This window comes from Lampetra planeri, chromosome 17 (genome assembly GCF_965212315.1).
Source record: "Lampetra planeri chromosome 17, kcLamPlan1.2.h2, whole genome shotgun sequence".
NCBI classification, from domain to species: Eukaryota; Metazoa; Chordata; class Hyperoartia; order Petromyzontiformes; family Petromyzontidae; genus Lampetra; species Lampetra planeri.
The window spans coordinates 3204837-3221307 of record NC_136123.1 but is presented as its reverse complement, the minus strand read 5'-3'; the positions used below and the strand labels follow the sequence as shown (position 1 = coordinate 3221307).

The window sequence follows — 16471 nt, the reverse complement described above, 5'->3', positions numbered from 1 at the left end:
CGGTAAAGTCACGTAGAATGGAAATAATAAAATAATAAAAATAAAACATAATAAAATAATTCTCACAATTATTTTTATAATGTTTAATTTTAATTATTTTATTATTTCCATTCTGTTTCTATTGTTGCGAATGGAAGCAATGTGGTTCAGGAGCTAATTGCCAATGTCGAGATCTGCTCGCCACGACGAAAGGGCGCTTCAGGAGTGGAAAGTGTGTGTAGTTTTGTGATTCCTCCATTGAAGGAGCGCAGACTTACTGTGGGTTTAACTATATGGGCCATAATTTGGGTTGCACGGACACAATCGCACTCCTGTTATGGGTCTTTAATTTTACATTGAAGTTCGAGATGTGCGCATTGGCCTATTGATGTTCTGATGCAGTTGATGGTAACTCCGGTGTCGTCGAGGAGGAGGAGGAATTTCAAAGTCAGGAGTCGCGATGATGTTTGGGTCTCGATTGGAGGTGTTTGTTATTCCGGTCGTGCGCGTTGTTTCCACTCTTTGTTCGTCGCCCGGCGTTCCTCCGCATCTAGGTGACATTCTAGGGTATGGTGACTGCAGCGCCATCCATCCCAGAAAGGGGGCATCGGGACTTTAGCTGGTGGCGGCGAGGGACGTTGGTGAGGTCTTGGTGGTGATTGTAGTTGGCAACACAACGTGCGAACTCCCTTTCAGTTTGCAAATCTCTGCGGATATTTGGTTGCAAGAATGTTCGTCAGAACAGGGAGCCAAGGGGGGATGGGTGTCTGTTTCAGTGTTCTGGCTATGATGCGCAGTTGTGTTATCTAATTGTAATTGCCAATTCATTACGATAATAGTTGGTCACACGTGTTGTGTGTGTGTGTGGACCTCGTGGTGAGCACATGGAGTCAGTGATGATCGGTTTGATGGTTTCCATTTAGCTTGCATTTCGAGCACTTTTGTATGTGTAGTGATAATATTATCTTGGACATTTGCGTGTGAAAAAGAGCTTCATAGCTCATCGGATTTCTCCAGTCGAAATGTAAATTCTGATTCTCGGTGAACTGCGGTTGAAGAACTTGCCATCGAATCTTTATTATTCTGACTGGTAAGTACAACACGGCGGCCGCGATCGCAATACAAAACGCAATTACGTAACGTATGGGGAAAACGATATCGCGATAATCGTCATATCGTGGAAATTATCGTATCGTGAAAACATACGTCGCAGTGACCCGATACGATATAAATCCACTGATGAATGTGGGGATTCATATTCTTAGGTTTTTTTAGTAAAGTCACGTAGGTAAAAAAAATTAATTTATAAAAGTAAAATAAAATAAAAATCATGACGTTTCGGAGGCAACACAAGCTTCCGTCTTCAGGTGGAACAGTCACACCACGATATTTTTATTTTACTTTTATTAATTTGTATTTTTTACCTACGTGACTTTACCGAAAAAACCTAAGCATATGAATCCTGGCAGTCACGAAAGCTTCAAATCTAGAATGTGGGGATGCCAACGCCATGCGGATCGTGAGCGGGGGGGTGGTGGTGGGGGATATTTTCCACCATACTTCACCCAAAACGTTCATGTCGGGTTAGCGAAGGCAGGCACGTGGTGGTGGTCGCCCCATCAAAATCACCGTCTCGCTATCCAGGTTCACAACGCCTGCTTAGCTTAGCTTCCGAGAGCCGACGATGTCGAGCGCAGAGCGGGTGTTTGTTGTCATGGACATCGTCAGCCTGACGACAAACAGCCTCCCATGCACTTCCTATGAGCGGGAGAGTCTCGGAGGAGAGTCTCAGAGGGGAGTCGAGGCAGGAATGCTTGGAAGGGCATGTGGCCGATGGGGGGTTGGTGGTGGTTGTGTTCAAAGTTGTAAGAATGAAGTTGTATGGGGTTGGTGGTGGTGGTGCATGCATATCCCCACCCCTCCCCCAATTACCATCCCACCCCATTCCTCAGCCCCCCCCCCTTCCCAACAACAACACCAACCACCCAACAACAACATCAACCACAGCCTCGAATCCTAGTCCTGTCCCGGCATAATCTTAGAGCTGCCTGCTGCACAACACCAACATCGGCTTAGCCCTCGCCTCTGTCTCGCAAAGCGCCTTCGCGATCATCAACCAACACCAACGCAGCATCATCGCGTGGAATTCTCAAGGATCGTGTCCTGTTTCAAGTAACGCAATCAAAGGAGACGCAGCGAGAAGACGAAAGCTTCAAGTCGTTCACGCGTGTCACATTGATCAACTCGTGCGTCACTCGGATCAACTCTTTAACATCGGGAAGAAAGAGGCTTGACTCCGTGCGTTCGCGCAGTTACGCCGGCTCGAGTTTGGCTGCTGCTGCTGCTCCTGGCTGCTGTGTTTGGAGCTTCTGCTGTCTCCGCCTGGTTGCGCCTGTGTGCGCGGGGATGATGATGAAGACGATGATGACGACGATGAAGATGCTGCTGCTGCTTCTCTGCGTGGCGCTGTGCGCGTCCACTGTCGAGGCACAGCAACAGCTGCCCGCAGCACCACGACCCGTGGCGCAGGGATGGTCGGCCAAGGTAGGTGGATGTATGGAGGCAAGGCAGGACCCCGGCACGGCACAGCGCAAGGGGATGTAGGCCATGGGGTACAACAGAGATAGGGATGACAGGCCATTGAGCAGAGGGGAGAACAGGACGCATCATCAGACGGGATAAAGGGACACGGGGAACGCTGGACATCGTGCAGAGGGAACGGGACGCGAATGAAACGGGACAGAGCAAAGGATGCAGAGGATACGGGACGGAATGCAGGACACCACGAAGTATCCGACTTGCAGAGGATACGGGACACGGAGCAGAGGGGCAGAAGGAACAGGACTCATCATCGCACAGGATTACGGGACACAGAGCAGAGGACACAGGGCGCTGAGAATATGGGACGTGTGATGTATGTTGAACTTCTTTCGCACAGTACCTAGCCAACCGTGCTGATCAGAGGTGCGGGGACACATGGGATACATCACGCGGAGGATACACGGTACAGAAAGCAGGACACGGCAGAGGGCATGGGCCATGAAGGATATATGGTGCAGATTAGTGGATACTGGAAACCATGAGATACAGGGCACAAGAGCGGAAGATTCATGACAACACTCAGAACATGGGAGATGATACGGCAGAACATACAGGACATATGTACTGTATGCTGAACTTCATTCGCACCGTACGCAGCCAACTGTGCTGATCGGCGGTGCGGGGGGAAGACAACAAACTAAACACGACAATCAACAGTTCACACACAGCAGACACACACAGCAGACACACAGCAGTTCACACACAGCAGACACATACAGCAGACACACAGCAGTTCACACACAGCAGACACACGCAGCAGACACACAGCAGTTCACACACAGCAGACACACACAGCAGACACACAGCAGTTCACACACAGCAGACACATACAGCAGACACACACAGCAGACACACACAGCAGACACACACAGCAGACACACAGCAGTTCACACACAGCAGACACACACAGCAGACACACACAGCAGACACACACAGCAGACACACACAGCAGACACACACAGCAGACACACAGCAGTTCACACACAGCAGACACACACAGCAGTTCACACACAGCAGACACACACAGCAGACACACACAGCAGACACACAGCAGACACACACAGCAGTTCACACACAGCAGACACACACAGCAGACACACAGCAGTTCACACACAGCAGACACACACAGCAGACACACACAGCAGACACACACAGCAGACACACACAGCAGACACACAGCAGACACACACAGCAGACACACAGCAGTTCACACACAGCAGACACACACAGCAGACACACACAGCAGACACACACAGCAGACACACACAGCAGACACACACAGCAGACACACACAGCAGACACACAGCAGTTCACACACAGCAGACACACAGCAGACACACACAGCAGACACACACAGCAGACACACAGCAGACACACACAGCAGACACACAACAGTTCACACACAGCAGACACACAGCAGACACACACAGCAGACACACAGCAGTTCACACACAGCAGACACACAGCAGACACACACAGCAGACACACACAGCAGACACACAGCAGACACACACAGCAGACACACAGCAGTTCACACACAGCAGACACACAGCAGACACACACAGCAGACACACACAGCAGACACACAGCAGACACACACAGCAGTTCACACACAGCAGTTCACACACAGCAGACACACAGCAGTTCACACACAGCAGACACACAGCAGTTCACACACAGCAGACACACACAGCAGACACACACAGCAGACACACACAGCAGACACACACAGCAGACACACACAGCAGACACACACAGCAGTTCACACACAGCAGACACACACAGCAGACACACACAGCAGACACACAGCAGTTCACACACAGCAGACACACAGCAGTTCACACACAGCAGACACACACAGCAGACACACACAGCAGACACACAGCAGTTCACACACAGCAGTTCACACACAGCAGACACACACAGCAGACACACACAGCAGACACACAGCAGACACACACAGCAGACACACACAGCAGACACACACAGCAGACACACACAGCAGACACACACAGCAGACACACACAGCAGACACACACAACAGGCGATGGCACAGCGCAAACAGGGAAAAGGGCGTACAGGTCACACAACATCAGCACACAATAGATGCTACAGCAGCAGCACTAATTTGGTATCACAATAGGTACACGGCATCACGTGACTGCATTAACAATATGCAAGCACTTGACAGGACACGTGTGTGTGTATCGTGTGTGTGTGTTTCGTGTGTGTGTATCGTGTGGGGAGCGGTGGAGCAACGGTTAGCGCTACGCTGCGCTACAAACCCGACCACCCAAGTTCGATTCTCGCTCACGGCCAACACCAGTGACGATTATATCCGAACCGGTCCAGGGCTGCCCCTAGGTCGACTCAGCCTCAAATGAGTACTTGGTGCGGTGCGTCAACAACGTCGCCACTAGGGGAGACAAAGGCGGCCGGGCGTGTTGCTGGCCTTCGTAGGTGCTGTTGGCGAACAGCACTTGCCCCGACAGTCTGCTAAGGCTATTGGGGGTAACTTTGTCTTTGTTATGTATCGTAGTGCTAAGCGCACTGCGCCACGAAGCTGCGCCACCTGGGTTCGATTCCTTCTTCGGCTAACATCAGCGGCGAGCGATACTTGAATAGGTCCTGGGCATCCGCTAGGTCGACTCAGCCTTAAAGAGTGCCGTCGCGCATCGAAAGAAACTTCCCGCGGAGTGCGTTGTTTTGTTGATGCGCAGCACAAGCATTTTGGGTGATTTTGGTGATGATTTGGAGAGGGGGAAAAAAATCGCTTCGATTTTACGTCGTTTTTTTTCAATATTCGTCGTCGCGCATTTCGGGAACGCGTCCCCGACGTAAAACGGGGTTGCTGCTCTTAATGGCTCCATAAATACCTGCGTGGAAAAGCAATACTGAGCAAAACAATTCCTTGCTGTGTCTCTTGATCGATAAGGGGCCATCCATTTAGTAGGTACGCAAAAATATGTCAATACTTGACCCCTCCCCCCCCTAGATTTGAAGCTTTCGTGACTGCAAGGATTCATATTCTTAGGTTTTTTTCGGTAAAGTCACGTAGGTAAAAAATTAAAATTAATAAAAGTAAAATAAAAAATAAAATAAAAATCACGACAAGTGAGATACAGCTATCATGCTGTGACTGTTCCACCTGAAGACGAAATCTTGTGTTGCTTCCGAAGGCACGCGGACATTCTGCCTGTGTGCAGCTGTTCACGATTCTTATACAAACAAAAGTTGAGAAGCAGAGAGCTCCTCTCTTTGTTTTTTTCTCGGAGGTGATTCCCGGCCCTGAGCACGATGGAGGAAATTGCACATTCCTATCCCTGTGGAGAGTGTCCATAGCACAACTAACGTTGACTTCCCCGCAAAGAAGTAGCGCACATTTATCGACCCTGGAGAGATGATGGGCTGAGTCAACCCGCAGCCAGGATATGAACTCGCGACCTCCCGAATTTCGAGCTCCTCGCTCGACCCCTCAGCCATCTGGCCGTGCCTTGCTTGTGGGAGAACTGTTCTCATCATACACGCACGTGGCATTGCTTCCGATGTTGAACGGGCCTGCCTCTGATTATGAGATCCACAGGATGCCAGACATCATCCAGAACACAAAGAGATCTCCCCCCCCCCCCATGGCTCCGTCTTCGAGAGGTTTTACCGTAGCGCGGCTTTGTGCGTCAGAGGTCGCAACCGGGTACCCGATACCCGTACCCTACCCGATACCCGGCTACCCGTACCCGGCCGGGTACGGGTACCCGTTTGCGGCCCTGGTGTGGCCGGGTACGGGTAGGCCGTGAGTCACTGGTGAGTAACCGTTTGTCACTAATTTCGTGTAGGGTACGGGTAGGGAACGAGTACCCGTACCCGGCCGGGTACGGGTGCGGGTACCCATTTGCGACCCTGGTGCGGCCGGGTACGGGTAAGGAATCAAAACCCGTTTGCGACCTCTGTTGTGCGTGCACTTTTGCTCGCGTCCTCATTGAGCTTTGTGTGCGTGCGGACGCGCGCTGGCGTGTGTGCACGCAGGAACTGGCCGACATCGACGACGTGATCCGGAGCGTGGCAGACACCGCAGCAGAACCCATCAGGGGTACGTGTCTCTCTCCACCTCGTCTCCCACCTCCATCTCCCAACACCCATCATCCACCACCATCCACCCCACCCCCTCGCCCTCATCAATCACACGTCACCAGCGCACACACACCGCCTGTGATCGGTTGGTGGATCACGCCGATGAGCGAAATTCCGAACTTCGCGATTCTGTCGGGGTGGCCAGAAAATGCCAGTACCCCAGTGCTGCAGCTATAAAAAGTGTACAGGCGGTGCAACTGCACCACGGCCAATAGGTCAGAGCGGCCCAAGCGCCCAGTTACGTAGAGGAGGTCCCATTTCGTTCCTTGCACCAGGGCACACGTCAACAACCATGCCACACCACTGGCAGTACAGCAAGTAGATTCTCGCATCCATCTGTGCGGATGTCGAATGTTATCCTTTATATGCGCGTGCGTGCATTTTTTTTCCTTACACATGTAGCCAAGCGCTCGTCAAAACCAACCCAATGCAGGACCCTCTTGAAATGGAGTCTTGAGACTCACCGAAACTTTCTTTGATATATTATTGGCCGATCACACTGTCTTTCGGTTCCTGCCATACAAGTTCTATTTTTGCGTGCGGAATTATGTTCCGGAGTTAAATGTCTCTAAAGCGTCACTCCGCTAACACTACTCTTCAGTTCTCCTCTCATCAGATGGTTCTATTAAATCGTTATAACGATATTTCTTAAATGGGAAAAGTAAAAATTTGCCGATGCGAATGGAAATACTTCACTTGGTCGTAAGAGCAGAGCGCAGCGCAGACCAGACCAGAAATAATTCTCTGTCCATCAACCGACAACCGGCAGTGGGACGCAGCCCCACATGTGTGCGTGCGTGAGTGCGTGCGCGTGTCCATGTGCACATACCAGATTTTTTGGAGACTTTCTTGTTTGTTTTCCCCTCTGGCCCCGAAATCACTCCCAGATGGTCCAATTGTCAAGGTCCGGTCACCGACTGAAACGACGTTATCCACCCCCTCCCCGTTCCTAACTCAGCCACAACCTCTCCACTTTTCTCAAAACAACTCTCCCTCCACTCCCCCCCCTCCAGCACCACCGCACGTCTCCCCCATGCTCCGGCAGTCCTCCCGACGCACAAAGCAGTCCTCATTTTTTTTAAAAAATCAACCCTGGAGGGATGAACGACCAAGTCGACCGCCGCCCAGGACTTTGTAACTCGCAGCCGTTTCCGAATGCAAGTCGCCCGCACGCTGTCACCACTGCGCCGCGTGGCTGCATTGGTGGGGTCTGTGAAGCCCAATTCTAACGGAGTTTAGAGCCGTTTTTAGTCAACGGGGGAACACAGAGGTGAATTAAAAGTATCTCTAGCGTGGAGGAGCGGGGGGGGTTAAAATTCCCAGTTTTCGAACACCTAGCAAGCTCTGCCACGTCCTTGGCTATGTATTCGCAACTTATTAACAACACAAAGACAACGACAAAGATCCCCCGCGTAGCCTTCACAGACTGTTGGGGCAAATGCTGTTAGCGAGTAGCACTTATGAAGGCCAGAACGACACACGAGACGGTGGTGTGGCCAACACCACGCCCGACCAACCTTTGTCTCCCCGGTGGCTATGTTTAAGCACCGCACCAGGTATTCATTTGAGGCCGAATCGACCTAGGGGGAGGCCCAGGACCGGTTCAGATAATCGTCACCTGTGTCGACCGCGACCGGGAGTCAAACTCGGGTCCGCCGGGTTCGTAGCGCTAACCGCTACACCACCGCTCCCGACGTTACAGAGCTTGCTCCACCTCCATCCTCTTAACCCCTGACCCCTCTCCACTTGCCCAGCTCCCCCAGTTGAGGGGAACGGGACGACCGCGGCGGAGACGGCGGTGGAGACCGTGGATGAGCTCGCGGTCGACCCTGGCGAGCTGGACCCGTGCGCCGGGGAGCTGGTGCCCCTGAACGGGGGCGGCTGCGGCTGCCCGGACGGCACGACCCGCCAGGGGGACAACTGCACGTGCCCCGCCGGATTCGAAGCCCAGGGGCCGGGATGCGTCGGTAACGGGACGCGCGGAGATGGTCTTCCGTTTATTTTCTTTGCCGGCCCGGGAATTGCAGAAAAAAAACAAAGCTCTCGTTCCCGCCTCTTCGTTTCGCCGTCGCGTTCGGCGTTTTTCCCAGTCGTGTGTCGTCGTCCCCCACACCATCCCCCTCCCCCCCAACTTTGACAGCCAACGTCTCGGATACGTTCGGCGAAACGTTCCGTACGCGGATTGTTGTTGTTTCGCGCCCGTTTGTCGCAAGCCCAACCACCCTGCGCCATTCTTTATTGGGTGCGTCGGACGTTCTCTCGACTTAGTCCCCGTTGGACGTTCTCTCGACTGATGGGTTATTTTTTTTCCATTCCATATTTACGCCGTGTGTCACAGCAGATAATATCTGCTGGTGTAACACTTGAATCGCTCAAACGAAGCGCCTAATTGTAAACCCAGTGAGAGAGGCATGAGCGGATGAAGCATCAACTTGTAATTGCAAACCCAGTGACAGACTGACCCATTTACCACTCTCTCCTCTCCCCTCATCTCCACTCCCATCGCTGTATCTCTCCTGTCATCTCTTCAATTACCTCCCCTTTATTCTCTCCCTGGCTCCCATCTTGTCTCGATCTGTCTCTCCCCTGTTATCTATCCCTGTATCTCCCCTTGCATCTCTGCCGCTTACCTCTCCCTGTGTCTCTCCTCTCCCCTCCCTCTCATCCTCCCCCCGCCCACCACCCCTCCCCCGTGTGTTCTTGCATTGCCGTGGGAGATGTGGACGAGTGCTCGCTGGGACCGGGTCCGTGCGGCCTCCACGCCAACTGCACGAACCGCATGGGCTCCTTCCTGTGCGAGTGCACGCGTGGCTACATCATGGGGCCCGCAGGGTGCGAGGGTGCGTGCAGCGGCACAACGCGGCACAACGCGGCACAATGCGATGTACCGCACAACACGATGTAGTACAACACGACAGCACAAAGCGCAGCACGACATGATGCAACACGACGCAGTGTGGCACCAGTACCGCGCGGTGCAGCAACGCGTGACGCGACGTAGCAGATCGGCGTGCAGTGACGCATCCGGCCGCACCGCTGAACACGGCGCAGCAAAGTCCTGCACCGTGAAGCGCAACACGACCGCGCATAGAACAACGACGGTGGTCACCGCATCGCGCGCTTTAAGATGCGATTCTGTGGCCGTCTGGAACGCTCTTCCTTCCGATATTAGGAAGCCACTGGAGCTATGCACTTTTAAATAATCTAGATTGAAAACGCATTTATTTAGAACTGATTTTTGTGTTTCGTTTGTTGTCCTTCATCTGCACCTACGATTATCACGGTTGGCTACGTACGGCGTGAAAGAAGTCCAGCATACGTGATAAGAGCAGCACAATGCAGCGTCACTCAGCACAATGTGGAGCGATGCTGCGCGACACAGCCAGCTACGCCGCTGAAGACAACGCGGCCAATGAATGTCCTGCGAGACAAAAAAATGATTTGACCCACCTATCAAAATTTGACTTGCTTTTAAATCTACGTACCGGTTTGCCAAAAAAAATCTAAATCAATTGGCATATTTGCCCACGTGACAACTTGATTTGTTTGGCCTTGCCAGGCGGTCGAGCATTGCAGCTCAAATCAACGTTGCTGTATACGCACACGGTGATCGAACGCACAGGAAGACAATCACGAATCGTAATATTGGTCACGAAAGCCTCCGCACGACACGTATCGATAACACCTCTTCTGTGTCTCCTTGTATTGCCACTGCTCAAGCCGCTGCCACTGCCCTACTGCGCTGTGTGCGCGTGTGTGGGTGCGCCTGCGTGTGCACGTGAGTGGTAGTGCAGTGGTAGTGCAGTGGTTAGCGCACTGCGCTACAAACCCGGCAACCCAAGTTCGACACCAGTGGCGTATTATTGAACCGGTCCAGGAGTGGTGCTGGCCACCAGCCCCCTCGTGTGCCACGTCAGCCTTAGTAGGTGCTACTCGCTAACAGCACTTGCCCCAACAGTCTGTGAAGGCTATACGAGGGATGGAAGTACAAGATCAATGGGCTCGCATAAGGCACATGCATGAAGTACGTTGATTCATTAATCTCCCCCCCCCCCCCACTTTGCGCAAGAAGAGTGCACAAGTGTTGTCGTCACATCTGCGCACCTATACAAATCTGGCTGTCGCCTGATGAAGCTAGTTGTAATTACTGGTGAAACGTCGTACTCAGATTGTAAATGTTGTGGCTTGGCTCTCCAACACACCGGTGAAGCCGTACTAGTATATTACACTATACACAACACTATACACTACAACACTATACACTACAACACTATACACTACAACACTATACACTACACACTACACTACTATACACTACACTACAACACTATACACTACAACACTATACACTACACACTACACTACTATACACTACACTACAACACTATACACTACAACACTATACACTACACACTACACTACTATACACTACACTACAACACTATACACTACAACACTATACACTACACTATACACTACACTACTATACACTACACTACTATCCACTACACTACTATCCACTACACTACTATCCACTACACTACTATCCACTACACTACTATACACTACACTACTATACACTACACTACACACTAGTGCTGTACTAGTGACGAATTGGCACGTTCTGTTTACGTGACAACCCTTACTAGTTAGCTGTGTCGGGTGGTGGCGGGTTTAACGACACATTTCTATATATTTACGCGATCTAACCCCAAATAAAACCTGTATCATACGGGGGATCTTTGTGTGTGCGCGCGTGCAGACGTGGACGAGTGCGCGCTGGCGCGGATCACGGGGCTGCAGGCGTGCTCCGGCAGGGGCGTGTGCCGCAACGCGCCGGGTTCGTTCTCGTGCGCATGCGAGTCGGGCTTCGTGCTCTCACTGGACAGCCGCGCCTGCATCGGTAACGCAGCCACGACGCCGCCGCCACTGCCGCCACCACCGCCACCGCCCCCACCACAGCCACGACGCCACCACCGCCACCACCGTCGTGCAGGGAGGGGCTGGGTGGGGAGGGGCTGGGTAGGGAGGGTGGGGCTGGGTGGGGAGGGGAGGGTGGAGAGGGGCTGGGTGGGGAGGGTGGGGCTGGGTGGGGGGTGGGAGGGGTGGGGCTGGGTGGGGAGGGGCTGGTCACCCCGTGGTGCTCTTATAAAACTCAATGTTTAACCTACTCACGCCGGCTTGTGCACGCCCTCACAGTCGGGCATATTTGCGGAATTCACCACGCCGCCGTTGACCCTGGCCATTGACCGAGCAACCCAACGTTCCTACCAGCTCTCTCCGCAGGAATGTGTTTAATTCACCCAAAAAAAAAACATTGGAAATACCTCTGTGGCATACATTCGTGTTGTCGTCCCTCCCCGCACTTCCGATCAGCACGGCTGGCTACGTACGGTGCGAAAGAACTTCAACATACATGCATCATATATCCCCTATTCTCAGTACCCTGCGTCCTCTACTTTCTCCCGTATCCTGTCTAATGACGAGTCCTATTCCCTCTGATTTTAAACGACCCAATGTATTTGTTTTGCGTTCGTTCCGCCGCTGTCTCCTCTGTCATTCGCCGTCGCTTCCGCCCATCTCCGCTGAACCCGTCCCACTCCGCACCCCCCCCAACCCCCGCCGTGGTGCCGTGGAGACGTGGACGAGTGCACCTTCGAGGAGACGTGCCGGCGCGAGCTGGGCAACCTCTGCGTCAACAACCTCGGCAGCTACGCCTGCGTCTGCCAGGGCGGCTTCCGTGCCCAAGGGGCTGCGTGCATCGGTGAATAGCGCGTGAAACGCACACATGTTCGCGCACTCGCACATGTGCACTCGCGTGCGTGAAACGCACACATGTTCGCGCGCGCGCACGTGCTCACGGTAGGCTGTCGAAGCAAAAAAAAAGATGACATCACCCGTTTTACGGAGTGGAATGATTCCGCTTTACTTAAAAAAAATTGGGTTCAAACATGGTGTTCAACCGCCCTGAATTACACCTAAACAAACAAAATAAAACTCAACTATTTTTTTTATTGTACCACGTAAGGCCCACTGAGCTTTCTTGCACTCTTTCAGAAGCGACCTGGACACAAGTGATAGCTCAAGGGAGTGGCTTATCATGTGGAAATGTATAGCAGCCAAATACTCTTCACCTGGTTCTTAGGTCCAGCGAGTTGATGGCCACTCATCTCACGAACGACTGCAAACAAAGACAAATATCCCCGTATAGCCTGAACAGACTGTTGGGGCAAGTGCTGTTAGCGAGCACCTATGAAGGCCGGTACTGCGAATGAGGGGGTGGGTGGCCAGCACCACGCCTGGCTGCTTTTATCTCCCGGGTGGCGATGGTTATACACTGCACCAGGTACTCATTTGAGGCTAAGTCGACCTAGGGGAGGACCAGGACCGGTTCAGATAATCGTCACTGGTGTTGGTCATGAGCAGGAATCGAACTTGTGTCCCCGGGTTCGTAGCGCAGCGCGCTAACTGCTACATTACCGCTACCGACTACGGACTGCACACACACAAAAACCCCGTAAAATTAAACTCGGGTTTCCAGCTAATCGGACTAGATTCCTACCGTGAGCATTGAAAATATCCGTCCGATTGTCGTGTGATGAACATTACTCTGCACTCTCGCGTCGGGAGGGGAAAGCGCTGCCCCCTAATGTGCACGAAGCTGCTGCGTGTACACGCGCGTGTGTGTGTGTGCGTGTGTACGTACGCGTGTGTGTGTGTGTACGCGTGTGTGTGTGTGCGTGTGTATGTACGCGTGTGTGTGCGTGTACGTGTGTGTGTGTGCGTGTGTGTGTGTGTACGTACGCGCGTGTGAACGTACGCGTGTGTGTGTGTGTGTGCGTGTGTACGTACGCGTGTGAATGTGTGTACGTGTGTGTGTGTGTGCGTGTGTACGTACGCGTGTGTGTGCGTGTGCGTGTGTACGTACACGCGTGTGAACGTACGCGTGTGTGTGTGTGCGTGTGTATGTACGCGTGTGCGCAGACGTGGACGAGTGTGTGGAGAGGCCGGGGCTGTGTGCAGGACGCGGCGTGTGTCAAAACTCACTCGGGAGCTACCGCTGCTCCTGTCCCCCGGGCTACCGCGGCAACGGCACCACCTGCGAAGGCAAACAGCGTCTTCCGAATCGACGCCATCGTCATCAGCATTGTCGTCGTCGTCACGATCAGCTGCATAATCAGCATCATCATCGTCGTCATAATCAGCATCATCATGAGTCTCATGCACAATCACTGCCAGCACCACTGTGATCTTCGCCTTCGTTGCTATCAGGAGCATCACGCGCATTCACTCGCAATGCCACAGCCACTAACTCCACCACCATCATCATCAACATCGTGCACAATCAATACCTCCAACGCTTCCATCACTAACAGCACCACCGTCATCACGGGCATCACACGCACTCAATGCCACCAATACCATCATCATCATTACACCTCCTTTGCCAGTACCAAAATAAAATAATAGGGTTTTCCCCCTTTTTCTATTATTACCATCATCATCATCATTACCATCACCGCCACTACCGTCACCACCACCATCGCTTCGATCGTGATACCAAATTGCTACCACCCACGATGTCACAGCCCTCGCAAATCACCACCGCCACGACCGCGGGCATCACATTGAGAAGAGACACATTCGTCACGTGCCCCCCCCCCCCCGTCTCTGTCGCGCAGACGAGGACGAGTGCGCGAGCGGGAAGCACGGCTGTGACGCGAACGCGCGCTGCGGGAACATCATCGGCTCCTACTTCTGCCAGTGTCTCCAGGGCTTCAACGGCGATGGGTTCTCCTGCTTCGGTAGAGTCCCAGCACCGCCGGGGGGGAGGGGTGGGAGCAGGGGGGGGGGAGCAGTCAGAGGCGTAGCTAGGGGGGGGGGGCAGGGGCGTACATATGTCCCCGGGGGCCAAGGTACAGGGGCGCCAAAATGAGGCTTACAACGTCACATTATAACTTATTGCGGCGGGCGCGGCAGCCTGAAGCTACTGCACGAATCTACAGCTCAACCTAAAAGTTTATATATCCCGCCACACACAGCCTACATGTCATGTAATTACATATTGGTATGTGATTAAACGGGGGGGGGGCACCAATTTTATAGTTCGTCCCCGGGCGCAAAATATCCTAGCTACGCCACTGGGAGCAGTGGTGGGTGGGTAGCCATGGAGGTGGTGCGGTGGTGCATGATGTCCATGACGATGAGATGGCGACGTGGTGGTTCTTCTTCTTCTTGCGTACGATCTACGTTGAATTTCTTTCGCACCGTACGTGGCCCGGGCGTGTTCGCCGGAGGTGCGGAATCACAACTTGAAGGTCTGTGCCTAAGTTCTAAATCCGCGCTGCGCTACGAACCCGGTGGCCTGAGTTCGATTCCCGTTCACGGCCAACACCAATGGCGATAATCTGAACCGATCCTGGGTCTCCCCTAGGTATACTCAGCCTTAAATTAGTACCTGGCGCGGTGTGTAAACATCGCCACTGGGGAAGACAAAGGCGGCCACGTGTGGTGTTGGCCACCCGTCCCCCTAGTGCGCCGTGCCGGCCTTCATTAGATGTTACTCTCCAACAGCACTTTTTTTTAGGCTACACGGAGCGGGGGGGTGGGAAACCTTCGTCTTTGTTGTGCGTGCGTGCGTGCAGACATCGACGAGTGCACGGTGGTGCAGGGCGGCTGCGCGAGGCTCTGCGTGAACGAGCCGGGCAGCTTCCGATGCGAGTGCGACGCGGGCTACGTGGTGGCACCCGACGCGCGCGACTGCATCGGTCCGATTCCCCCCGGGCACTCACGCACTCACTCGGGCACGCGCGGCATGGCAGGGTCGCACTCGTTGCGCGCACAGTGCTCGCCACAAATGGACCGCAATACCTCGCCGATCTCGTCGAGGAGTGTGAAGCGTCATCATCATCATCATCACGATCATCAGGCGAACTCCGGTCGTTCTCGCAGCAGCAGCGGCGGCTTCTGGCTGGCCGTCGAAGAAAGGCGGTCACCGCATCGCGCACTTTCAGATGCACTTCTGCGGCTGTCTGCGACGCTCTTCCTTCTGATGTTAGGAAGCCACTTGGAGCGATGCAGTTTCGAATCATCATCATCTAGATTGAAAACTCGTTTCTTGAGAACTGCTTTTTGTGTTTAGTTTGTTGTTCTTCCCCCGCACCTCCCACAAGTTCAACATAAATGCATGCATAGATGGACAGCGCTAACGCGTTCCAGCTTTCAACCTTGGGAAGCGTCATAGAAACGAGCTAAGGGGCCGTCCATAAATGACGTTACGCACCTGGGGGGGGGGGGGGGGGGTCAGGCATTTGTGACGATGTGTGACGAGGGGGGGGGGGGGGTTGAGAAATGTGACGTCACATCAAAATGCGCAACTTTAAACAAATATAGAATTGTTATAACATCAAAGTGCAGCGCCACATTAAATACGCACTACAATGACAATAGTTTAAAGCGATTTGAAGCATGTTTAATTTTCAAAATGGAAATATGGTTTTGAGGGGGGGGGGGGCGGGTCAAAAATCCTCCAAAATCGCGTGACGTCATTTATGGACGGCCCCGAACCCCCTCTGCGTCCACCACCCAACCCCAGACTTGGATGAGTGCTCGCTATTCAACGGCAACTGCAGCCAGGCGTGCAGCAACACGGAGGGCAGCTACAGGTGCTCGTGCACACCCGGATTCCAGCTGCACGTGGACAAGCGGCAGTGTGTGGGTAGGTGGTGGTGGTGGTGGTGCGTGGGTGGGTAGGTGGTGGTGG

The 16471-nt window shown here is 53.2% G+C and overlaps 1 protein-coding gene across 2 annotated transcripts in view; it reads left to right on the top strand.

Moving 5' to 3' along the window:
• Positions 1-61: 61 nt before the first annotated feature.
• LOC144723265 (uncharacterized) overlaps positions 62-16471 on the top strand; it is a 34378-nt gene continuing 17968 nt past the window's right edge. The window contains exons 1-10 of one of the 2 annotated variants that reach the window (XM_078601857.1): positions 62-211; positions 6604-6667; positions 8463-8675; positions 9426-9548; positions 11471-11611; positions 12347-12472; positions 13693-13815; positions 14391-14513; positions 15354-15476; positions 16304-16426. In XM_078601857.1, the coding sequence (XP_078457983.1) occupies positions 164-211; positions 6604-6667; positions 8463-8675; positions 9426-9548; positions 11471-11611; positions 12347-12472; positions 13693-13815; positions 14391-14513; positions 15354-15476; positions 16304-16426 (1207 nt within the window). In that variant the 5' untranslated portion in view covers positions 62-163. Of the gene's footprint in view, positions 212-1941; positions 2524-6603; positions 6668-8462; positions 8676-9425; positions 9549-11470; positions 11612-12346; positions 12473-13692; positions 13816-14390; positions 14514-15353; positions 15477-16303; positions 16427-16471 lie in introns of those variants that run through there. The other variant, XM_078601856.1, reaches the window with a different exon arrangement.